At 44.2% G+C, this 26,311-nt stretch overlaps 1 protein-coding gene across 11 annotated transcripts in view; it reads right to left on the bottom strand.

Moving 5' to 3' along the window:
• CACNA1B (calcium voltage-gated channel subunit alpha1 B) overlaps positions 1 to 26,311 on the bottom strand; it is a 480,390-nt gene that overhangs the window by 155,972 nt on the left and 298,107 nt on the right. For all 11 annotated transcript variants that reach the window (XM_048822713.2, XM_075120535.1, XM_075120538.1 and 8 more), the window contains 4 exons: positions 17,270 to 17,382; positions 12,792 to 12,904; positions 2,782 to 2,913; positions 1,756 to 1,828 (listed from right to left, as the gene is read on the bottom strand). In XM_048822713.2, coding sequence (XP_048678670.1) covers positions 1,756 to 1,828; positions 2,782 to 2,913; positions 12,792 to 12,904; positions 17,270 to 17,382 — 431 coding nt within the window. The remainder of the gene's footprint in view (positions 1 to 1,755; positions 1,829 to 2,781; positions 2,914 to 12,791; positions 12,905 to 17,269; positions 17,383 to 26,311) is intronic.

The following is a 26,311-nucleotide window of genomic DNA, read 5'->3' as shown; positions in this document are numbered from 1 at the left end:
ATAAAACATCCCTCAGCAGAGCCAAAGTTCAACAGCATCCTGTCTCCAATATTCCATATCCCCTCAGGCACCCGTCAATGGTCTACCTCTTACAAGCTAGCAGCATATAATTATTTAAGTGGCAATCCTCAAGTAGTGCTGGATGAACAGCTAACAGAGGTCTTTCTGGTTTATAAACTGTCTCTGGGTCTAATGTTGTTGTAAACACTTCTTGCTGAGCTGCTGAATGCATTCTACCTGATTGCTGGAATACAGAGATGTAGCAATTTGCTACAACACCCTGGGTCACATGATAGAAGACTGTGACTCAAACACTCCTGCTGGGATACAAAGGGCAGCCTGAGTTCAGAGGGAGAGCTGGAGGGAGTAGAGTGGCTCCTACAGCAGACTCGAGATTAGGGAAAGGATCTGGAAGGGCGGGCTGGCTGTGCCAGCTGGGTGAAAGACCTGGTTGGGGATACCTGCTGTGTGGGCAGCAGCAGAAGCTCTCTGAGGCCTTAGGAGGGAGTAGGGGCAGGATGTAGTTTACCTGTTTCAACTGATGTTCATCTATATTTGTGTCTGAGCAATAAATGCTTTGCTGGTAAAAAGGGACTGAAAAACTGACACTGGTGGGAGTGTCATTGGCTACATCTACACTTGGGGTATATCTATGCCAGCGGGAAATCGCACCCCTGGCTCCAAGTATATATGTAGCCATTGATGCATTGTTGGCCCACTGGCTTGTATGAGAGTAGGGAAACTGAGGCAGAGGCAAGGTCTAATGCTGGGTTCGGGGAGCCCTTATTACAGTGTTCTGAATGGTTGTGTGTGTGGTGGGGGGAAACATGACATCAAATTACTTCATCAGAATGAACAGGGTAGCAGAAGCTGGCTTCAAAATTTCACTGAGTTTATCTTGTGTTGCCATTTTACACTCACTTTTACATAAATTTCATAAATGATCTGCAAAGACTCACTCTCATCCCACAGAAGCCCTATTGCCCAGTGTCTTTATCATGTGAGAGGAAAGAAAGTAGTGTAAAATTTCCCATTTCTCTTACTGAGCAAGTGATTCTGTAATAGTGTCAGGCATGGAGCTGCTGCAGCATCGGCGCCTTCAAACCTGAGCTGCAGCTCTCCCGTACCATCACATCATGTTGCCTAAGATTGATGACTCTTTCCTGGCTCCCCCACGGATTTTAATTCTTATCCAGTCTTATCCCGCAACCTTGGTAGTGCAAAATGCTATCTGATTTCCTCAGCGCCTCAGGCCCCTCTCCAGCAACTCTCCTCATTAACTTATGGCAACTGCAGGAGGAAATGGAAGCGGGTCATTGTATGCTCATTTGCTACATTATGCCGTTATAGATGCTGTGCAGAGGACAACACATGAGTAGTCCCATTGCAGTGTAAGGTACTGTGGAGGTGACCTCGTGAAGAATGCTGGAGGGCTTCCTCTAGTCCTTGGATTATGCTTTCTCTGTAAAAAGTGACAGTCCATTTTCCCCATAAAAGAATTCTGTTTGCCTGAATTTCAAAGAGTCCCTCAGCGTTTATTTTAATGGATCATTTCATCGTTAAATGTGTGCATTGTAATCCCACGGCACGTTGTGAGAAGCTCTTCTCTAATAAACAGTAGGCTATGAGCAAACAAAAATTACTTTCTCCTTTCCTAAATTCCAGATAGCTTGAGGGACATCACCTCCATTGGGAACCAAAAGATGTCTAAAAGGTTCCTTTCTAGTGAGCACCCAATAAAGGAGGCATCTTTACCTGGAACACAGTGAGGATGGCAGCAGGGAATGTATCGAAGTTTGTGGTCGGTGTTTCGTCTTGAAAATTAAACCTAAGCAGGAAATAAAAATTAAAAATTAAATAGTCTAGGAAAAAAAAATTCTATGCTCTCATAATTCTCTATCACCACAGTCAGAAGACAACATTTGCTCCACATAGACATAATCTGGTCAGTTTCAGGAAGGGATGCGGTATGTTAAGTAAGGCTATGTCTACACTGCGCAGCTTACAGCCTCACAGGTGGGCTGCTAAAGCCTCGCCACTGTAAGGCATACAGTGTAGCTGCTCTTTGTCGGCGGGAGACCTCACAAAATAAAACCACCCTGAATGAGGGGCAGTAGCTTTGTCAGCGGGAGAGTGTCTCCCACAGAGAAAGTGCTGTCCACACCGATGCTTTTCGTCGGTAAAACTTTTGTCGGTCTGGGTGTGTTTTTACTGCCGAAAGTGCAATGCAGACATAACCCAAGCGAGGTGTGTTTAGCAAAACTGTTAAGAAAATGGCATTTTCGTCTCAGTGGAAATTCCAAGATTTTTTAAATTAATTTCAATTCCTAAATGGGAATGGAAAAATCAAAATATTAAAAAAATTTGTGGAACAAATAATTCCAAAAGTTTTAAATCAGAAATATCCACCTGAAAGTAAACTAAATGAAATTATGGACATTTCAACATAAAATGTCATTTTGTTTTGATTTTTTTTTAAAGAACAAAATTACAAATTTATCTTTAAACGAAACAAATGCTCTTCGTTTCTTTCAAAATGTCAGTTTGAAACAAAAATGCTTGTTTTGACATTTCTGTTTGGAAAGCTGAACTTATTCATAAAAACTGGCATTGTCCCATAAAAAAGAAATCTCAGGTTCAATAAAACTATGTTCCAGTAGGAAAATTTTCCACATGAAAGAATTTAAACCAGATTTGCAAAATCCTCTGAGCCATCCAGTCCCCGTCAGCCTTTTGCCTTCCTCAGGGACTGCTTTGATATGAAGAACACACTACACTTACTGTCCTCCAAAGAGCTGCATTCCCAGCAGAGCAAACACCACAATGAACAGGAAGAGCAGGAAGAGCAAACTGATGATGGATTTCATGGAGTTCAGCAAGGAGACCACCAGATTCCTTAGGGAGTTCCAGTATCTAGGTTGTAAATCAAAGCAACCAACCATTAGTGTCACTGGGAGAGGAGAGGCCATTTCCAGGAGAGATTAAAATGATCTAGCTCTTTAAAAGGGACGTGATGAGGAGAGTTCTATGGGACACAGTCCAAGTTGAACAGTCTCCTTAAATTCATCTGGGCCAAACTCTCCAATGATGTAATGCCAGCAGAACAATGTGGCCCACTTGAGTCTATCAGATAGCAAAATAACACGTAGAATCAGAGAAGTCACAGATGGAAAACACCTCTGTAGTCATCCTGAGCAAACACCTGCCTGTGGAGAATAGTCACCTATAGTCACCTCTAGTCATGAATTCTGCAGTGCTTTGCCCAATCTAACTTTAAATGTTCTAAACAATGCAGCATTCCTTAGCTCATCCTCTCTGCAGTATAGGTTTGTTCCCTACCGTATATAATCCCATGCATTTTCCTTTCCATTACTACGCACACCAACTGTTGGGGATGCCAAAAATGAGGTAATGCCAAGGTCAGAAAGAATTGGAGGGGACTGTGAACTACTCATTTTGGTAAGACTTGAGCCAGGACGGAATGGGTCATTTCCATAGTAGCCTGATTGCTCCCACCGTGTTCTTTGGGAAGTTATTTAAACATGAACTTTCAATTGTTTCACGCCTGATTTCCACACACAGACCTAAAAAAAAATCTCACATTCAGGTATTTAAATTGAAACAGGCTTTTAGGCATAGAATGTGAGTGCTTAAGGGGGATTTGGCCATCCTATTTAGGCAGTCATGATTGAAAATTGACCTCACTGCATCAAAACCCTCAATTGTGAACAAGAACTCAAGGAAGGGGAACCTAGCCCAGCTCATGACCTGCACACAGCAGGTTCCACCTGGCCAGGCACTGCTGTTCTATTTGCTCTTATCCCCACCCAGGTTATCCTGGATTTATTCCATCCCTTGTCATTATGGGCAAGTGTATACACACACATGAAGCTGGAAGAGGCAGGCTAAATAAAGGAGGTCCTGAGAGGGTGTACAGAAATGGCACTCTCTCTTCATTTTATTATCCTGCTGAGAACAAGCAGGAAACGTTTATATTAGGAAAACTAATGAATCAGAAAATGTAGATAGAGCTATTAAAGCTGAGGATCTCTTTAACAATCTCCAGTTAGACAGACAAGCCTGAGAAACAACAGGGTTAGAGCACACAATGGGAAACAGGGATTTAAACCTTTATATACACTGTTATCTAGGTTTACATTGTAAACCTAGGTCTGTGGGTCCTGGGCTTGTGAACATGGAGTTTCCAAGCCCATGCTTGAGCATCCACATTGCATTGCAAACCCAGGTTTACAATTGCTGGACCCCAGGTCTCACAGCTGTGCTAACATGTCCATACTGCACTATTCAGACCTTCCCATTCAGGTCTGTGGTTTGATTTGCGTCCACACTGCAAAATGACAGGTCTTGGACCCCAAGGCTCAGTGGGACTCAGGCTCTGACCTAAGCAGTGTTCTAAAACCTGGGGTTGAGTACTTGCTGACCTGAGTCAGACTGATTTTAGACACAACAAATCCTGCATCTTGGCAGGAGGTAAGACTAGATGACCCTTGCGGCTCCTTCTAACCCTGTGGTTCTATGATTTGTGCGTGGACAGAAGAGGGGCTTGGCCTCAAACCTGAGTCAGAGCTCAGGCTTAGTGTGCGGTGTAGACATTCCCTTAAAGGTTTTCTGATCACTTTGGGATAGCAAGCAGGAATTCTTCCAGCTCTCGCTCTCCTTTTTCTCCAGTTACTTCTACCACCTCCGCTCTCCAGACCAAGAAGCTACCACACAGAGCCTGGGTTCCTGATGGCTGTCCTGCTCCACAGTTTCCACCTGGGTTTTGGGGGACAAGCCCTTAATCTGAAATCCTTACTGCAGAACAGCTGTTGTAGGGTGCGGAAGAAGGGTGCCAGCTGAATTCGTCTGTTCCCCTCACCACAGCTCCATAAGACAGCTCGCAGAGGAAGCTGGCTTTCATACAGCCTCCTAATTATTCTATTGCTACCCACTCCTCCTTCACTTTTCTCTGTTTCACTTTTCCAGTTCTTTTCCTAGAACACCATTCCCTTCTCCACCATCTACCAGCAAGCAGAGCTGGGTAAATAACTGATTTTATGGTGTGCTGTCTGTTCTGATTTTGTTTTTTAATTGTTTCGGGTTGTTCCAAACCCAGAATTTTTCAAATCTTTCCGCAAATCAAAAAGTTTAAATAAAAAAATGTTGCTTTAGGTTGACCAAAACATCTCATTTAGATTTCAAACCCGAACTTTAAAAAAAATTAACACCACTGAAGGAAATTTCTCAAAAGCCATTTTGAATTCATAGAGTCTCAGGCCAGAAGGGACCATTGTGATCATCTAGTCTGACCTCCTGCATAACACAGGCTAGGGAACTTCCCCAAATTAATTCCTAGAGCAGAGCTTTTAGAAAAACATCCAGTCCTGATTTTAAAATGGTCAGCGATGAAGAATCCACCATAATCCTTGGTAAATTGTTTGCATGATTAATTACTCTCACTGGTAAAAATGTACGCCTTATTTCAGCCTGAATTTATCTAGCTTCTGCTTCCAGCCATCGTATCATGTTATAACTCCCTTTGCTCCATTTAAGGTTATTAAATATATGGGCCTACTACAGGAGTGGGTGCGTGAGGTTCTGTGGCCTGCAGTGTGCAGGAGGTCAGACTAGATGATCATGATGGTCCCTTCTGGCCTTTAAGTCTTTGAGTCTATTTGTTCCCCATGTAGGTACTTATAGTCTGTAATCAAATCACTCCTTAACCTTCCGGGGAAGTCCCGGATGACTGGAAAAAGGCTAATGTAGTGCCAATCTTTAAAAAAGGGAAGAAGGACGATCCTGGGAACTACAGGCCAGTCAGCCTCACCTCAGTCCCTGGAAAAATCATGGAGCAGGTCCTCAAAGAATCAATCCTGAAGCACTTGCATGAGAGGAAAGTGATCAGGAACAGCCAGCATGGATTCACCAAGGGAAGGTCATGCCTGACTAATCTAATCCGCCTTTTATGATGAGATTACTGGTTCTGTGGATGAAGGGAAAGCAGTGGATGTATTGTTTCTTGACTTTAGCAAAGCTTTTGACACGGTCTCCCACAGTATTCTTCTCAGCAAGTTAAGGAAGTATGGGCTGGATGAATGCACTATAAGGTGGGTAGAAAGCTGGCTAGATTGTCAGGCTCAACGGGTAGTGATCAATGGCTCCATGTCTAGTTGGCAGCCGGTATCAAGTGGAGTGCCCCAAGGGTCGGTCCTGGGGCCGGTTTTGTTCAATATCTTCATAAATGATCTGGAGGATGGTGTGGATTGCACTCTCAGCAAATTTGCGGATGATACTAAACTGGGAGGAGTGGTAGATACGCTGGAGGGGAGGGATAGGATACAGAAGGACCTAGACAAATTGGAGGATTGGGCCAAAAGAAATCTGATGAGGTTCAATAAGGATAAGTGCAGGGTCCTGCACTTAGGACGGAAGAACCCAATGCACAGCTACAGACTAGGGACCGAATGGCTAGGCAGCAGTTCTGCAGAAAAGGACCTAGGGGTGACAGTGGACGAGAAGCTGGATATGAGTCAGCAGTGTGCCCTTGTTGCCAAGAAGGCCAATGGCATTTTGGGATGTATAAGTAGGGGCATAGCGAGCAGATCGAGGGACGTGATCGTTCCCCTCTATTCGACATTGGTGAGGCCTCATCTGGAGTACTGTGTCCAGTTTTGGGCCCCACACTACAAGAAGGATGTGGATAAATTGGAGAGAGTCCAGCGAAGGGCAACAAAAATGATTAGGGGTCTGGAACACATGAGTTATGAGGAGAGGCTGAGGGAGCTGGGATTGTTTAGCCTGCAGAAGAGAAGAATGAGGGGGGATTTGATAGCTGCTTTCAGCTACCTGAAAGGGGGTTCCAAAGAGGATGGCTCTAGACTGTTCTCAATGGTAGCAGATGACAGAACGAGGAGTAATGGTCTCAAGTTGCAGTGGGGGAGGTTTAGATTGGATATTAGGAAAAACTTTTTCACTAAGAGGGTGGTGAAACACTGGAATGCGTTACCTAGGGAGGTGGTAGAATCTCCTTCCTTAGAGGTTTTTAAGGTCAGGCTTGACAAAGCCCTGGCTAGGATGATTTAACTGGGAATTGGTCCTGCTTCGAGCAGGGGGTTGGCCTAGATGACCTTCTGGGGTCCCTTCCAACCCTGATATTCTATGATTCTCGTTGTTAAGCTAAGTAGATGGAGCTCTTTGAATCGATCAGTGTAAGGCCTGTTTTCTAAACCTTTAATCATTCTGATGGATCTTCTTTGAACCCCATCCAATTTATCAATATCCTTCTTGGATTGTGGACACCAGAACTGGACAGACTATTCCAGCAGCAGTCACACCAGTGCCAAATACAGAGCTAAAATAACCTTTCTACTCCTACTCAAGATTCCCCCATTTATGCATCCCAGGATCGCATTAACTCTTTCGGCCACACCATCACACTGGGAGCTCATGTTCAGCTGATTACCCAAAAGGAACCGCAAATCTTTTCAAGAGTCATTGCTTCCCAGGATAAAGTCCCCATCTTGTAAGTATGGCCTACATTCTTTGTTCCCAGATGTATATATTTACATTTTAGCCGTATTAAAAAGCATATTGTATATGATGTCAACACTACTAACTTTATTAGCAAAACTTGTAATCTTAGCAAAAAGAGATATTAAGTCATTTTGGCAGGATCTATTTTCCATAAACCCCATGTTGATTTGTATTAATTTCTTTACCCTCCTTTAGTTTTTTATTAATCAAGTCCCTTATCAACCGCTTCATTATATTGCCCGGGATCGATGTCACACTGACAGGCCTACAATTTCCCAGGATATCGCATTTACCCTTTTTAAAAACCACAACATATTAAAAGCACAACATTCATTCTCTCCTAGAAAGCTTCTGCAACTTCCCCCATGCTCCAAGTCTTATCAAAATGTTTTGTTTCAAAAATATCACAACAGAACGTTTCAACTTTTTTGGAATTTGTTTGTTTGGGGTTTTTTTTCCCCCCACAGAAACAGTTCAATGAAACAGATACAAATTCACAATGTTGTCTGCAGTGTTGTAGCCATTTAGTTGGGGATTGGTCCTGCTTTGAGCAGGGGGTTGGACTAGATGACCTCCTGAGGTCCCTTCCAACTCTGATACTCTATGATTCTATGTCAGTTCCAGGATATTAGAGAGACAAGGTGGGTGAGGTAATATCTTTTAAGGGACCAACTTTGGTTGATGAGAGAGACATGCTTTTGAGCTACACAGAGCTGAGGACCTGAAGTCTCTCTCGTCAGTAGAAGTTGGTCCAATAAAAGAGATCACCTCACCCACTTTGTCTCACACATTCACAACATTTTGATGTCGCTGAATCTGCACTTTTCACTGAAAAAAGTTTTGGAGGGAAAATTTCACCCAGCTGTACTTGCAAGCCCTGCCCAAGCGTGTGTGTGTGACAGATGGGGTATAATGGTTGCTTGATGCCCTGCTGCACCCACTCCATTGATAGCCCCTAAAAGGGGCTTCTTTACGACAGACTGGCATGGGTTTGAGGGGGGTTCAGGGTCTGAGATGGAAGACTCCCTGAGATGAATCAAGCAGATGTACCTCAGTTAGTCTTAGACCCTAAAAAGAGGCTAAATTGCTCTGATGGAGAGACAAGGGTTTTGTGACCATAGTCCAGGACAGAAAGTTCTCCAAGGGAATTTTCCCTGCCTCATGTAGCTGCCTCCCTTAGGCTGGTATTTCGCAGTTAACATGGTTGGGCAGCAAACACACAGGTCAGGTGGCTGGGTTATCCAGAGGAGCTGGGCATACCCGGATCATTTCAGCACCCATCTATGACTGGTGACAGACCCCAGGGCTGTAACAAGGAGTTAAATTTCTACAGTTGCCAGTTCCCATTACATCTTGACAAGCAGGAAATTGTGTTGAGCTATTTTCTCCTTGTCTTCCTATCTCTGAATTTCAGTGCCTCTTAGGCTGTATTTCCACTCACGGTAGTGATGTGCCATCCAGCTGTGACCTTTTCAGCCTGCTGCAATTTAACTTTCTAACCACTGGGTTGCTCTGCTTTCTACAATCTTCCTGGCTTGTGCTGGAGGAAGAAAAAACCTCCAAATCAGAAGGCATAATATCCCCAATTATTCAGAGCAGGATGGTGTGCCCCTGCCTTCCGCTGAACAGATTAGAGACAAAAATCCAAGGGCAGGATGCTTCAGGGAAATATTGCAGTGAAAGCCAGGCAAAAAGGAAAGAATTAGCACAGGGTGAGGCTGTAATGAGAACTGGACAGCAGCAACATAGCATTTGGAGCTCTTGCTTTGCTAACTTTCTCAAATAGCTCATGGTCAGATGTGCAGTGCTGGATTGATTGGAGCTTGCTGCCCCTTCAGGGCATTTCTTTTCTGCTGAGAACCTATGATTTTTCCAGCTCCCCACCATTCCCAGAAAGTGTCAACATTTGGATTTCCTCAGACACTTACTCTCTTGGAGAGAGTCCAGCGAAGGGCAACAAAAATGATTAGGGGTCTGGAACACATGAGTTATGAGGAGAGGCTGAGGGAGCTGGGATTGTTTAGCCTGCAGAAGAGAAGAATGAGGGGGGATTGGATAGCTGCTTTCAGCTACCTGAAAGGGGGTTCCAAAGAGGATGGCTCTAGACTGTTCTCAATGGTAGCAGATGACAGAACGAGGAGTAATGGTCTCAAGTTGCAGTGGGGGAGGTTCCGCAGTGAAAGTAGGATCCGCAGAATGATCAACATGTAAAAAGCCAGATAACTCTAAGGGTGTGTCTACACAGCAAAGAAAGGTGTGTTCCTAACTCGGGTTAGCTAATGGGTTAAAATAGCAGCAAAGAGATGGCAACTCTGTGTGACGTGTCATTCCATATTCTTTATGAAAATATGCTTATGATATAAATATGACATAACAGATATACTTGATGCAAGATGGCTCATGTGAGATATCATTGGAAAGGTTATGATTTACTGAATGTCATTATCCTATTTGTATGCATGTATCATTTCTGTATCTGAAATTAGGAATATTGACTATGTATCTGTATTTCAACTATGCTACTTGGGGTGACACCCATTGCCAACACTTCAGGTACAACAATGGAAAAGCCAGACAGGGTGGATGGCCCATCAACAAGGACAATGGACTGTAAAAGAGTTTAGTCTTCCTGTGAACTTGTGGGTCAGCCTGTGAAGAAAGGCTACAAGGGCCCTACAGAGTCAGATGGTCTTGTCACCTGATACTACAACATTACCTGGGATTTCTTGTAACTTTCCACTGTAAGGGAATGGGGTTCAAATTAGGAAACACAGGACTCCCGCCTTATGCAAATCCTATTTAAGGATGGGGACTGAGGTGATCCTGGTAGTCAGTTCTCCCCTGCTACCCCACCCAAAATGACGGCTGGAAACAACTAAGACTGAACAGGGGGAAAGAACTGAGCCCAGGCTGGAAGGGCATCTGGCCTAAAGAAGATTATTAGAACCATTTTTAGGGTGAGAACTCACATGTAACCAGTTTCTTTACTGCATTAATCTTAGCTTGCGTGCTCTGTTTTATTTTCTTAGTAATCTGCCTTGTTCTGTCTGCTACCTCCTTAACCACTTAAAATACACCTGTGATAGTTAATAAATTTATTTCTGGGTTATAACATAACCCAGTTTATGCAATTTCTAACTGGGGGCATAGAATTTCTAAATTTCTATTCACAGCCCTCTTCCACATTGAGGGAAGAGGCGAATTTAAGAATAGATCTTTGGGTCTGTAGTCCAAGGGAGGTGGACATCTAAGTGCTGGAGCAAGTCCCTTAAGCTGAGTCTTCCCAGAACCGATCTGCAGTGGGCTGTGGCCCTGCCTGTGTGTGTGTTCGAGGAGGTTTTAAGAGCCTGGCATGGCAAGACAGGTTAAAGGGGGCCCACGTTGGCAGACCAGGTAGACGCAGTGGTATTGCAGCACATCAGATGACTTCCCAAGGTGTCCAACCTGTCACACTCAGCTTTTAAACTTGGGTTAGCAGCTCAACTTCAATTCTGCAGGGATATGTCTACACTGTTGCCAGGAGGGAGCCTTGTTCTGTAGACAAACTTGTGGTAGAGAGGGGCTCGTGCTTGTGCGCTAAGAATAGCAGTGTGGAAGCTGCTGCTCCAGGGAAGGCTCAGGCAAGCCACCTGAGCTTGCCCCAGGTGTAGACTGGGCTTGAGCTCGGGTGGCTTGTCTGAGCCTCTGCCGTTGCCACCAAGTCCACACAGCTATTTTTAGCATGCTGGCGCAAGCCTTGCCATCACGAATGTGTCTACCTGAGCTGGAAGGTTCACTCCCAGCTGCAGTGTAGATATGCCCTTGGGGGCCTGGCGTTGAACTAGAGTTGCTAATCCAAGTTAAAAGCTGAGTTGCTGTGTCTTTGCCGCTATTTTAACCAAAGTTTGCTACCATGCATTAGTTAACCTGAGTTAAGAACATAACTTTTATTGCAGTGTAGACCTATCTTAAGGGGCTAAAGGACATCCAAACCGTGCCGCTGATGATGAGAGAAGTATGTAAGTACAACAAATGGCCATTTTATACTCTAGCTGGCCAATTTGAGCATCCAAGGTTTGGACACCCTGTTAAGGTTCGAAAATTGGGCTCCCCATCTAAAACCTTTGTCGTGTTGCTCCTTGCACAGAGATGCTGCACCAGCATTCCTCCTTGTGGCTAGTAGACGTATTGCGGCAACTCTGCCTCAGTTTGCCCAATGTCTTTTCTGTCCCATTCTGGCTGTAAAAGCGACTGGCTCTCCAGCCAAGCCACTTAACAGAGTCCAATCCCTTCTGTGGCCTCAGAGTCCTTCCCTTAAAATCCAACACAAAATAACAAAAGAACCGAATAATCAGCCCAGCTAGGCTCAGCTGTTAGCTTCCTTCTTTGCAGGCTAGCTACAAACTGTCCCAACACTGACCCAAGTTCCTGGGTTTTAACCTCACCACCCTGGGGCTGGAACACACTCCCTCTCCCCAGGGATTTAGGCAGGCTGCAGTCCCTGATCGGCTTCTGTCTCCAGCTAGGCTCCTAGCACAGATCAGACAGTTTGTCTGCATCCCCAATCGTGCAAAGATGTGGTAGGTGAGGCTAACTGACCCGAACTGAGTGGCCCCAACACTCACCTGGCTGCTACACTCCTCTTGTTAATACAAAGAGATAATTAAAGAGAGGGAGGAAAAGAGGGGTGTACTTGTTTGGGGAGGGGGGAGGGGAACCAAAACCGGCACGAATGCCAATAACATTTTCAGTTAGCTCAACATTACAACTTTAACATCCTGCAGCAATGGCGCTAAATGGATTATAAATTGCACAATAGCTGTTTGTTAATTCCAGCGCATATTAATCTGACATGTCAGAAGAACAAGTGAAAAGCTTCATCCACCAAACTCTACTGGATCACAAAAGTGCCAGATTCACAGCTCCTCAAATACACTCCTAGATTAGGTACAGTACAGGTAATGACAGCACAAGCTTCCTCATGCTTGTTATGCTGGCAAATCTCAGTCTTGTCCTCTGCAGGAGAGAGAGTAGTTTAGTCTTCACGGCTCATTCAGCTGTAGCAACGATGACGATGACCCAGTTTGGCTGACATGGGTGCTGGTCGCACTCACATCCGACAATCGCAGTTCATGCTTGGCAGTGTAAGGGTGATGGACAGAAGCACAAGTTACTGCTGGGGACGAAATTCTACAAGGCTTTATAACAGGAGTGTGCAAGGTAAGCAGGCAACGTCGAGCTAAATAGCCGATGGGAGTGAAAAAGGAACCTGGACTTACTTGGTTACTTTGAAAATCCTCAGCAGTCGAAGAGCCCTCAATACACTGATGCCAAATGAGGTACCAGGCTTCACTGCTGCCCAAATCACTTCAAAAATGCTCCCCACTATCACCTGCAAGAACAACCCGTTTTAAAAGGGAAAATGATTGCACGACCGGCTGTGGCTTTGGGTCCTCCCACAGGGGCTAGGGACCAAAGAGGAGACAGAATCCAATCACAGTGCAGGAGCTAATAGGGGCTGCCAGTATAATTTGCATAATCAAGGAAACAGCAAGAAAGCCCAAACTCTCAGACATAATGGCTCAAATTTTGTAAATGTGCGATCCAGCCGGAGAAAGGGGCAGCTTCCCCCTCTGCATCAGTTCTGTGTGTTGGCTGGTGTATTGTGAGGTCACATCCAAGGCTCCACCCACTCCCCACCAGTGCCCACTTGCACAAGACTGGTGATAGCAGTCAGGCAGAAACTGTCCCCATCCCTAAACCATGCATAGGGATGTGAAGTGTTTCCTTACACTCCCTTATTCCCATGAGTAGGGGCACAGCTAGGCTCACGAGTGAGCACCAGACAGGAGCTAAGTATTATTATTATGTAAAATCTACTGGAAGTATCTCTCTGATCAGAACCTTTCAAATGCTGGTTAATTAAGATATTTGCAGGTAAATAAAAATCCTTAAAATCCCCTGGAGTTCACATCCAACCATTCAGCAGCCCCCAGCCTTGAGATATTTAAAGAATTGTCTCTGGACATATTTTGTTAAAATGTTGGCAGCTTGCAATAGTACAAACCCTAAGATTCAAAGGGACTTTCTATTAAATGTAGTGCAAATAGGGAGCATTATAGTAATGTAAAATGCACTATAGTAAAGAGGAATTTTATAAAAGCTAGGTTACTGCTTAGGCAGTAAGGTAAGACAAGCATTTCTTAGCCATTATATCTAGCTTCAGGCAAGGCCAAAGGTTGAGAAACTTTAGCTATGGAGAAGCACAATAATTGCCTTGAAATGCACAAGGGACTTATTTCTACCATGGAATGCAATTTTCACAGAAAATCAAGGTGAATAGACAGACCTGTGCCAGTTACCACACCAGAGTGATGATATGAGACTGTCGGCACCCTGAAAACACCATTTGTGTACGGCATTCCAGCGCCTTTTGAGCAGAACCCAACTCTCCTCTCCTCCACTATGTATCCTTTCTAGGAATCCATCATGCATCAGTAAAACCTTCCCCCAGACCCTCTGAGTTTTAAATTGATAATTAATTTTCTTGCCCTATTAAAATGACCTCTTGGGAGTAACTTCACACAAGACTCCACTGGTCTACTCCTCCCGGGGCCAATGTCTCTCTCTTTTGTTATTTCTCTCTTTGCTTTTGAACTGTTTCATCTCGATAGTTTGTCAAACTAAACTGACGACAGAACTGTGTACCGTTCCAAAGGGGGTGAAGAAACTGAATTAATTGGGGAGTGGGAAGGTAGGTGCGGGAGAAGAAACATAGACAGTGGTGGGTTCCCAATGGACTCTCTAAAGAAGGAAGAATTAGAAAAGTGATCAAAACCCTCTCCCTCATGGGAATTCCAGTCCATGAAACTTATTACCAGTGCTTCATTCAGCATGGCATGAAGAAAAGCTGACGGGCCCAGTGGATTTGTTCTGTGTTTAATATAAAATTCTTAAATCATTCTTCCCACAAGATCAGGTATAAGTTTTTGTTCCTTGTAGGTGGAGCATTCTGATTAGCAATGCCTTTTATGAAATAAATGAGGGAAATTAGCAGACAGTGAGGGTGAAGCTTGCCATATTGTGGCCCATGCAGTACCTGTGTAAGGGATAGAGAACATCAATCCAGCATCTTTCACTAGAATTTGACCAAAAATGAGGCAGTGATACATTGAGGTAAATTAAAAGCCAGATTAAAGTATTACAAAACAGCTCACAGAGACTGGAATTTTCAAAGGCATCTCAGGTTGTTAGACACCTAACTCCCGTTGACTTTCAGTAGGAGCTGGGTGCCATTCCTGGGCCGGATTTAGAGGTAGGCAACCCAGTGACCACCTGGGGTGCGGGCTTGGGGGGCGCCAAGCTCAGGGCTCTGTTTTTGTTGTTAGCGACAAAAGGGAAAATAGAATGTTTGAAGTAAAATGTCTCAGGTACTCCGTATGTGGATTCGTTTTTCAGTAACCTCCTAGAATGCTCTGGCCCTTTGTAGAATCTCATGGAACCTTCCAGACTTGCTTATATATGGCATGAATAAATACAGATTTACAGATCCTAGTATGCAAGTTTTATCATCTTATATGACGGGCATAAATCATGCATGCAAATCATGCAAAGTCATGAAATGGGCTACAAATGCAATAAAATAATAAGGTATTCAGAAGTTTAACAAATGGAAGGGCGGAGGAGCGCTGAACAAGCTCCTCGCCTGGGGCACCAACCAAATTTTCAGTCCAGCCTTAGCAGAACCTTTGTTTTTGCAGGCACAAAATTACACTCACAACAGCTTGTTGCTTTTAGTTTAGGTGACGTTCACTGAAGTCCCTGATTACATCCCAAAATCAGGAGTGTAGCCATCGAAGTGACTTAAACTGGGGGTGCAAGTCGTTGCGGATGCAATGCCACACACACAATTATTTGCATGACAGTTTGCTCCCACAGAACTGGGGGATGGTGTCTGCACAGCCAGCACCTAAATGCTGTGTCTTCTTATGAAAATCACCAAGTCTGGACATATTTGACATGTTCTGTCAGGGGTTTATTGTTGGTGGTGGGGGTGGTGGTTTCCCTTTCTGCAGTGTCAGCAGAAGGTAAGGAATTGCCAGCCCTGCAAAGGAAAAAACACCTGATGCTTCCCACATGTAACAGGGTGGTCTATCCCTTTAAGCAGCAGGGACTCTGGGGCCAGCCAGTCCCAGCTGGGAAGAAGTCAGGTGATCCAGTGAAGAGCTGAGAAAGCTCAGTTGGGGTTGAGGGGGGGCTGCAGGAGGAAAGTTGACTCCTATGATTGGCCCTGAGAGAGAGGGGGGCCAGTGTTGGTCTGGGGAATAGCTTCGTTTTGTGTGACTTTGCGAGGCTTTTAAAATCTCAATTAATAAACCGTGTCCTGAGAGAGTGGCATGGTGTTAGTCCTTCCTGGGCTGGGAGCCCAGCCGGCAGCCTGACACACCCCACCTTCCCTGGCCTTGTTCTGCTCTAGACAGCCCCCCTCTAGAGAGAAGGGGTTAGTCCGGGCTCAAGGCCTGATCAGTCCTTGGCCTCCCTGCTGAGACGGCCAACAAAGGGGCCGATTAGAGTCCGCTGTGAGAGTGGAATTTGTGACGTGGGTGTAACCCACACACCTTCTGGGTGTGGTGTTCTGTCCCATCTAGTGGAACCGAGACCACTTACAGAGAGAGATTGAGTCTGCTCTACAGCCTTAGCTAATAGAAAGTTGGCTTTTAGCTCATGTGGTAGAGGCTCCTGCACTAAGCTCCAGAGGTTCCCCAGTTCTATCCTGACTGCCAACAACTGGGGTCTGTCGGCGTTAGATGGGCACCTGCCAAAAGTGAAATGGAGTGAGTCTCGATATTCATTTCCCAGTCGAGGAATGGTGCAGAAACAGCGATTTCAGTCCCAGAAGGGGAAGGGAACCACTCACAGCATCTTGTCAGTTAAGCGTCCAAGCTGTCAGACAAAGTCCCACCTCAGACTGGCTGGAGGACACACGAGATGTCCCAGCTGTACTTTTCCCTCTCTAATCTTTATGGTGGCGGCTGCATCTTGAGCTCCAGAGACAGGAAATATTGCAGCCCAGATACTCTCCTAGGATCCAGGTACACAATTCCCATATAAGACAACAGAAGGTGTGTAAGCCTATGTGTAGGCAGAATGTAGCCCAACATTGTGTTAGGCACCCATATCCACACACACCAACAGAAGTGTCTTTCCAGAGGGCCTGAGCACAAATGTTTACATCAATGGCATATGCTCAGCATCTCCCCCAAAACATGCCACGTTTATTATATACGCCTCATTATGGACACAAATTTGAAACTCACTGCCCATGTATTGTGAGGGGAAGTCACCCACAGGATGGTAGGAAATCCGAGCAAAGGGAAACATGATTTAAAACACAAACACACCCCTAACTTCAAAATGGCATCTCTTGGTATCAGAGCACTTAGTGAGGCTGCTGATGAGAACTGGATCCATGTGGGCTTTTAGCAGAAAACAATTCCCACAGACATCCAGTTCTGGTTGGCTACTGGGTTTCTTAGGACACAATTCCTAGAGGAAGTGTATTCAGACTGGCATGTTTCCTCATTGAATCTCACTGTCCACTTGATTTATACAGGGAAGTGAGAGAGGAGTAACTAATCCCTGTAAAATGTGCTCATGGGACATCATTGTCTTTGCTCTCACTGATAAACACATACCACCACTCATCAAAGGAGGGGCTTATGCACCACATTAGTTTGTGTAGCTGATGTCAACTTACCCCAAAGTCGAAGCAGTTGAATGAGGAGTGGAAGTAATTTCTTGGCCCCAGTCCGTACATCTTCAAGGACATCTCAGTAAGGAAGAGACCCAGGAAAACAAACTCTGCAAAATCTAGAAACCAGCAAAGAGGCTGAATCAGTTAATGAGGTCCTGCTAGGCTGAGATAATGCAGTTCAACAGCTTCACAGTATGGACTGCCTCCTGCTGGTCGAAAACTCCTCTGCAATGGGAAGATAACTGCTTTAGTAGCCTTTCACACAATTATTTTGGCATACACTTATGAGAGGCACATCATGCAAGAAGCACAAAGGAAGCAGTTTCAGCTCTGCTGTGGGAAGAGCACAGGTATGTGAGCTTTGAGAAATCCTGTCCACCTCTATGAAAAGCACTTTGAGAAAGAAGTTTGTGGGGCTGTTTATAAAGGCCTCCCTTAACTCCACCCATAATATTTTGCATCTGTACAATTACACAGACCTGTCAATTGCTCTTTCAAATAGGTAGTAGATTCACAGATTCCAAAGCCAGAGGGACCATTGTGATTCTCTAGTTTGACCTCCTGTATAACACAGGCCATAAAACATTATAGGTGCTGGAACTAGGGGTGCTGCCAAACTCCTTGGCTTGAAGTGGTTTCCATTATATACAAGGTTTACAGTTTGGTTCAATGGCTCTCAGCACCCTCACTATACAAATTGTTTCAGCACCCCTGTAAAACTTCCCCAAAAATAATTCGTAGAGCAGATCTTTCAGAAAGACATCAAATCTTGATTTTAAAAAGGTCATTGATAAATTCTTCCAATGGTTGCATCAAACAGTATCAAGTGCAGTTAGCCAGTTTTCTCAAATGTGCGAAGAGATGTGATCCTAACTATTGCTAGCACAAACAAGGAGTCCCTTAAGATCACTGGTTAAATGAGATGTGCTATAGCTGAAAAATCACCTTTTTTCCAGGTGTGATTATGGTATTAAAAATGATGAGTAAAATTTTTACAAGCATCTACGTCCTATTTTCAAAAGTGCCTATATCATTTAGGCACCTAAGTTCCGTTTACTTTCAATGGGACTTGGATTTCTAAGTGATTTAGGTCACAAACACACTTAAGTCAGTCACTTAGATATCCAAGTCCCACTGAAAGTAAACGGAACTTAGGTGCCTAAATGATACAGGCACTTTTGAAAATGGGATTTAGGTGCTTTTACAAATTTTACCATATGTAAAAATACACCACCTATAGACTCATAGACTATTAGGGTTGGAAGAGACCTCAGGAGGTCATCTAGTCCAACCCCCTGCTCAAAGCAGGACCAATCCCCAACTAAATCATCCCAGCCAGGGCTTTGTCAAGCCGGGCCTTCCAAACCTCTAAGGGTGGAAATTCCACCACCTCCCTAGGTAACCCATTCGTGTTTCACCACCCTCCTAGTGAAATAGTGTTTCCTAATATCCAACCTAAACCGCCCCCACTGCAACTTGAGACCATTGCTCCTTGTTCTGTCATCTGCCACCACTGAAAACAGCCAAGCTCCATCCTCTTTGGACCCCCTCTTCAGGTAGTTGATGGCTGCTATCAAATCCCCCCTTCACTCTTCTCTTCTGCAGATTAAATAACCCCAGTTACCTCAGCCTCTCCTCATAAGTCATGTGCCCCAACCCCCTAATCATTTTCGTTGCCCTGCACTGGACTCTCTCCAATTTGTCCACATCCCTTCTGTCGTGGGGGGACCAAAACTGGACACAGTACTCCAGGTGTGGCCTCACCAGTGCCAAATAGAGGGAAATAATCATGTCCCTCCATCTGCTGGCAACGCTCCTACTAATCCAGCCCAATAAGCCGTTGACCTTCTTGGCAACAAGGGCACACTGCTGACTCATTTCCTAATTCAACAGACCTGCACTGTGTGTGTGTATTCAGTGTCCAAAGTCCTGGCTTTATGACTGACTCCAAGCAGTTTCCTTTTGTTATCCCTGCAGAACCTACACAGCTCGGAGAGAGCAAGTTGGGTTCCATTCTGCCTCGTGCATCACCCACAAAACAGCCAGGTAAGTTTTTGATTGGAAAGTTGTTATCACCTATCATGACATAAGGGGCAGAAAGAATCCAGCTGGATTTTTCAAGTCCCAGACTGAATTTGCAGGAGTCGCAGCTATGGAAAAAACTACTGTTTGCTTCATAAACTGAGCAGCTTGGATCTGAGGTCACTGAGAAGGAGTAACCTGGGAACCTTTTTTTAAAAGCAACATCAAAAACAAAACCCTACCACAACAGAACTCTCCACAGCACACACAGTTCTCCTCCTGGGGAAAGGATGAGAGAAGAACAAACCATATGACAGATATTAATCTCGATGCTTAATGCACAGCTGGAAGGTGTTCGGATGCAACAGCGGTAAGTGCATTATAAAAATTGATACAGAATATGGAACTCACATGCCATAATTACAGCGTCACTCTTTTGTCTACAGCTGCCCTTTAAGTTTTGTGATTCCAACTCTCCTTAGCCCTCGAACAGAATTCCAGTTCCTTCTCAGCAGAACGCAGCCCCACCAAAGGATGTGGCCTTCAGGACATAAGTGGAATGAGTTTAGTGGAACCCTTCTATTTCTTCATGGATATTTGTTCCACCGCATGCTATGAAACAGGCAGAAGTCTCTACCTATGAGGGGGCAAGATATGAAGCAGCAAGGGGAGCTGCAGGTCAGGGAATTTCCATCCACATGCCTGTTCTACCTAACTCTAGACCAGGGATCGGCAACCTTTGGCACACGGCCCATCAGGGAAATCCGCTGGAGGGCCAGGATGGTTTGTTTACCTGCTGCGTCCGCAGGTTCGGTGATCGCAGCTCCCACTGGCCACAGTTCACCGTTCCAGGCCAATGGGGGCTGTGGGACGCGGCTGCCAGCACATCCCTCAGCCCACACTCCTTCCCGCAGCCCCCATTGGCCTGGAACAGCGAACTGCGGCAGGTGGGAGCTGCGATCGGCCAAACCTGTGGACGCTGCAGGTAAACAAACCGTCCCACCCGCCAGCGAATTTCCCTGATGGGCCATATGCCAAAGGTTGCCGATCCCTGCTCAAGACAAAGCTCTTGGTTTCTTGCTTTCAAGAGCACCAAATTTACCCCCAAAAGTTTTTAAAATAGCTATGCTTCTTGAGTGGATCTAGGATGTCACACTGGAGAAAAGTCCTGGCTCAGTGTGAGAATCCTTCTATATAGGTATTATAATATCTAGCTCTTACATAGCGGTTTTCCTCAGTCGTTCTCAAAGCACTTTACAAAGGAGGTCAGTATCATTATCCCCATTTTAGAGGTACAGAGAGGGGTCAGTGACTTGCCCAAGGTCACCCAGCAGGCCAGTGGCAGAGCAAGGAATAGAACCAAGGTGTCCTGAGTCTTGGTCCAGTGCCCTACCCATTAGACAACACCGCCACGGACTCATAACTATCTTGCACCCTAAATATTAATATACAGAAAAACACAACACAGATCGGCCGGCTAGATGGACAGAGAGACAGATCCATCTGGGGGGTTTTTTTTTTTAAGGTACATGTCAAGGAAATGGGAGTAACAGATGTAAAAAAGTCAGAGAAACAGCTCAGAAGTTTGCGTGCCTGCCCCAGATCTCCTCTTTGCACCCCTGAGAGAAGAAACCAAATGTCCTTTCAGAGCCAGAGATCCTTGCATCCGGAACTAGACTGAACGGCACCTGGTTCCAGAGATCAGAGCTGGCAGTCGCAGCAGCCTCTCAATGGTGACCAGCTGCCACGGGGCCCTGGCACCAAGAGGCCATATGCAGGCAGCAAACGAAGGGTGGAAGCAAGGATGCAGAGAAAAATGAAAGCACTTAACTCTTTGAGTACAAGAGAGCAACTCAGAATGAATCAGCTTCTCTGGCTGACGGATCCAAAACAGGATTTCTTCCGACATGGTCCTGCCCATATAATTGAAAATGCAATTTCATTGTTTGGACCTCCTGGTATTCAGGCCCTAAATTTAATTTAATCTCCTTTAAACAGAAGCATTCTGTAATTCAATTTAAGGGGAAAATAGTTTGATACAAATAGTCTAATTTAATTTAAAATTTATGCTGCTGGCAAAGGCCACACTGGTATCATTTTGCCCCATACGTCTGAATTAGGTAGTTAGTGACTCTTTTTTGTCAATCACCAACAAATTAATTCCATTTCCGCACTGTCTGGAAGTCTGATGTCATTAGGTGCAGGAGTTGGGGATGCTACTATCAGGTTTATTTGCTCTTCCCTGTGTGGAAACCTCTAACCAGGAAAAGAGCCCCAGGTCCAAACCTCCTTCTCATCTTAAAGAGAGCGGGCTTGAAATAATCAGCAGACATAAATAAACATGCATGTTTCAGAAACCCTTTTTCTTTCAATTGCCAATGTTGCATATTTATATCCAGAGGGAGCTGGGCCTCTACTTCAAAGGCAAATACGATATCATCAAGAAACTAATTGCATAATGCATTTGGTTAAGCACACTGTGGTGCACAAAAGAAAACAGACGAGCTGAGTTCTTAGACCGTAATGGCCCAAATATCTTGATCGAGTTTCCTATTTCCCAAAAAATAATAATAGTAACAATGTTTTTGTTCAGCCTTTAAAAAAAAATCATTCTTAAAGCATACTGGGGGAAGGTGGGAGGTATTAGATTGACAGCCCTGGAGAATGTCAACCTCCTTTGGTGGGAGCCAAAGAACAACATGGACAGCAGCAACGTGAGACTTTCCTTCACGCTGCCCAGCCAAACTTATCTACAGAAGTGAAAGGATAGTTCAGTCTCTATGGTCCATTAGTTCCTCGGTCTTCTTTCACAGATGTATAGATTTTAAGGCCTGGATGGACAACTGAGATCATCTTTTCAGATCTCCTGCATAACACAGGCCATAGAACCTCACAGAACTTCTGCGTCAACCTCACGATTTCTGGTTGAGCTGCAGCATATCTTTTAGAAAGGCATCTAGTCTTCATTTAAAGACTGCAAGTGATGGAAACTACACAACATGCCTAAATAAGTTGTTCCAATGGTTAATTACCCTCACTGAAACCATGTACCTTATTTTCACTCTGACTTTGTCTAACAGCAGCTTCAAGCCACTTGCTCACATGATGCCATTTTGTGCTAGCTTAAAGCATTGTCAGTGATCAGAAATCTCTTCTTCCTGAAAATGCTAGCGACAGTGGCAATTAACGTAAACAGTGATGGTCGGTGATAGTATGAAGCAAACCTGTCCACTGGGAACGGCAATCTATTTCATCTAGGCCACGAAACAAAGGTCTGCACTGTGAAGAAGAGAACTTGTATAACAGACCCATAATATTTATAGCATTGTGCGACGCTGATGAGCTTTCTCTGCAGAGGAGAAAAATTGGAAAATGCTCCAAAAACATCCAAGAAGTTCCAGTGCCTATTCCAGATCTCCCTATAAGACATCAGAACGGCCATACTGGGTCAGAACAATGGTCCATCTAGCCCAATATCTTGTCTTCCAACAGTGGCCAATGCCAGGTGCTTCAAAAGGAATGAATAGAACAGGGCAATTATCAGGTGATAATTGGCACTCAGAGGCTTAGGGACACCCAGAGCATGGGGTTGCATCACTGACCATCTTGGCTAATAGCCATTGATGGACCTATCCTCCATGAACTTTTCTCATTCTTTCTTTGAAACAAGTTATACTTTTGGCCTTCACAACATCCCCTGGCAATGAGTTCCACAGTCTGACTGTGCATTGTGTGAAGAAATACTTTTGTCTGTTTTAAACCTGCTGCCTATTAATTTCATTCGGAGACCCCTGATTCTTGTGTTATGTGAAGGAGTAAATAATGCTTCCTTACTCACTTTCTCTACACCAGTCATGATTTTATAGACCTCTATCATATTTCCCCAATCGAGATGCTAAAGGAGCACTCAAGGACGATAAGGCCATTGCGGAGAAACTAAAAGAATTCTTTGCATTGGTCTTCACAGCTGAGGATGTGAGAGAGATTCCCAAACCTGAGCCATTCTTTTTAGCTGACAAATCTGAGGAACTGTCCCAGATTGAGGTGTCATTAGAGGAGGTTTTGGAACAAGTTGATAAACTAAACAGTAATAAGTCACCAAGACCAGATGGTATTCACCCAAGAGGTCTGAAGGAGTTCAAATGTGAAATTGCAGAACTACTGTCTGTGGTCTATAACCTATCATTTAAATCAGCTTCTGTACCAAATGACTGGAGGATAGCTAATGTGACGCCAATTTTTAAAAAGGGCTCCAGAGGTGATCCCAGCAATCACAGGCTGGTAAGCCTGACTTCAGTACCAGGCAAACTGGTTGAAACTATAGCAAAGAACAAAATTGTCAGAGACATAGATTAACATAATTTGTCAGGGAAGAGTCAACATGGTTTTTGTAAAGGGAAATCATGCCTCACCAATCTACTAGAATTCTTTGAGGGGGTCAACAGGCATGTGGACAAGGGGGTACAGTGGATACAGTGTACTTAGATTTTCAGAAAGCCTTTGACAAGGTCCCTCACCAAAGGCTCTTAAGCAAAGTAAGCTGTCATGGGATAAGAGGGAAGGTCCTCTCCTGGATTGGTAACTGGTTAAAACATAGGAAACACAGGTAGGAATAAATGGTCAGTTTTCAGAACGGAGAGAGGTAAACCGTGGTGCCTCCCCCAGGAGTCTGTACTGGGTCCAGTCCTATTCAACATATTCATAAATGATCTGGAAAAAGGGGTAAACAGTGAGGTGGCAAAAGTTGCAGATGATACAAAACTACTCAAGATAGTTAAGTCCAAAGCAGAGTGCGAAGAATTACAAAAGAATCTCTCAAAAATGGGTGAATGGGCAACAAAATGGCAGATGAAATTCAATGCTGATAAATGCAAAGTAATGCACATTGGAAAACATAATCTCAACTATACATATAAAATGATAGGGTCTAAATTAACTGTTACCACTCAAGAAAGAGATCTTGGAGTCATCCTGGATGGTTCTCTGAAAACATCCACTCAATATGCAGCAGCAGTCAAAAAAGCAATGAGAATGTTAGGCACCATTAGGAAAGGGACAGATAATAAGAAAGAAAATATTATATTGCCTCTATATAAATCCATGGTACACCCATATCTTGAATACTGCGTGCAGATGTGGTCACCCCATCTCAAAAAAGATCTACTGGAATTGGAAAAGGTTCAGAAAAGGGCAAAAAATCATTAGGGGTATGGAACGGCTTCCGTATGAGGAAAGATTAACAACACTGGGACTTTTCAGCCTGGAAAAGAGACGACTAAGGGGGGATATGATAGAGGTCTATAAAAACCTGACTGGTGTGGAGAAAGTAAATAAGGAAGTCTTATTTACTCCTCAAAACACAAGAACTAGGGGTCACCAAATGAAATTAATAGGCACCAGGTTTAAAACAAACAAAAGGAAGTATTTTTTCACACAACACGTAGTCAATCTGTGGAACTCTTTGCCAGAGGATGTTGTGAAGGCCAAAACTATAACAGAGTTCAAAAAAGAACTAGATAAATTCATGGAGGATAGGTCCTGGCTATTCACTAGGATGAGCAGGGATGGTATCCCTAGCCTCTGTTTGCCAGAGGCTGGGAGTGGGGGGCAGGGGATAATCACTTGGTGATGGCCTGGTCTGTTCATTCCCTCTGGGGCACCTGGCATTGGCCACTGTTGGAAGATAGGATACTGGGCTAGATGGACCTTTTGTCTGACCCAATATGGCCGTTCTTATGTTCTTATTCCACACTGAATAGTCCTAGTCTTTTTAATCTCTCCTCATATGGAAGCTGCCCCATTCCCTTAATCGTTTTTGTTGCTCTTCTCTGTATCTTTTCCATTTCTAACATACCTTTTTTAAGATGGGTTGATGAGAATTGCACGCAGTCTTCAAGGTGCAATCATACCATGGATTTATATAGTGGTATTATGATATTTACTATTTTACTATCTATCCCATTCCAAGTGGTTCCTAACATTCTGTTCGCTTTTTTGACTGCTGCTGCACATTGAGTGGATGTTTTCAGAGAACTATACATAATGATTCCAAGATCTAATTCTTGAGTGGCAACAGCTAATTTAGACCCCATCATTTTGTATGAATTGTTGAGATTATGTTTTCCAGTATGCCTTCTTTTGCATTTATCAACAGTGACTTTTATCTGCCATTTTGTTGCTCAGTCACCCAGTTGCCTCCCGGAGGGAATGGTTGTTTCGCCAGTGGACCATTGATTCTAGGACCATGTGGATATCTGCTGCTATTCACTGAGGACCTGAGTCCAAAGAATTCACAGAACACAGATGCTACTAAACAAAAGTGAAACTAAACAGATATTCCAATTAATATCTTAAAGCTCCTACAGTTCCTGTTTCAAAGCAGTGGAGACCATAAGAAATATCAAGCAGAGAAAGTTAATCAAAGCATTTCAATAACACAAAAGTTAAAAGAACAGGGGTGGGGAAAAAATCAATGCAGACCCAAAGGCTCTCACCATCTATTCATTAAGTAAAATATATTTGTAATGTAATTAAATGCTTCCCAGAGGGACAGCTATAATTGAATTAGAGGGTGCCTGGTTGAGTTTCAAGGTGCTGCAGACCCTCCGGGACTTGACTTCACTCCTCGGACTCCTGCCCATCGCAGTTCACAAGGCTCCTTTCAAGTTCAATTATAAGCGTCCCCCCAGGAAACAATATAATTAGAGGTGGTTACATTTCTTGTGTTCTACATCAGGCCTTCCAAGTCTCACTCCTTGACAGAGAGGCTCACTCATGGATTAATCTTAAGGATGGTTTTTAAAACCTCTCACTGTCGTGGCGAAGGATTTTGTTGTGTGTTTCCATGAGCTATTTCAAATCTCCTGGTTTTGTGGAATCTTGTTCAGCGTCACTGTCACTCTTCGACATAACCCTGTTACGTCCAGGGTTCATTCACCATTAGACATCGGGATAATTAGAGTGCCTATGGTTCAGTGTAGAGATAGGCCTCAATAAAAACACCAGATCTGATCACCCTTAACA

Source organism: Caretta caretta, chromosome 16 (genome assembly GCF_965140235.1).
Source record: "Caretta caretta isolate rCarCar2 chromosome 16, rCarCar1.hap1, whole genome shotgun sequence".
NCBI lineage: Eukaryota > Metazoa > Chordata > Testudines > Cheloniidae > Caretta > Caretta caretta.
The sequence above is the reverse complement of the archived record's forward strand: the minus strand, read 5'-3'. Positions and strand labels throughout refer to the sequence as shown.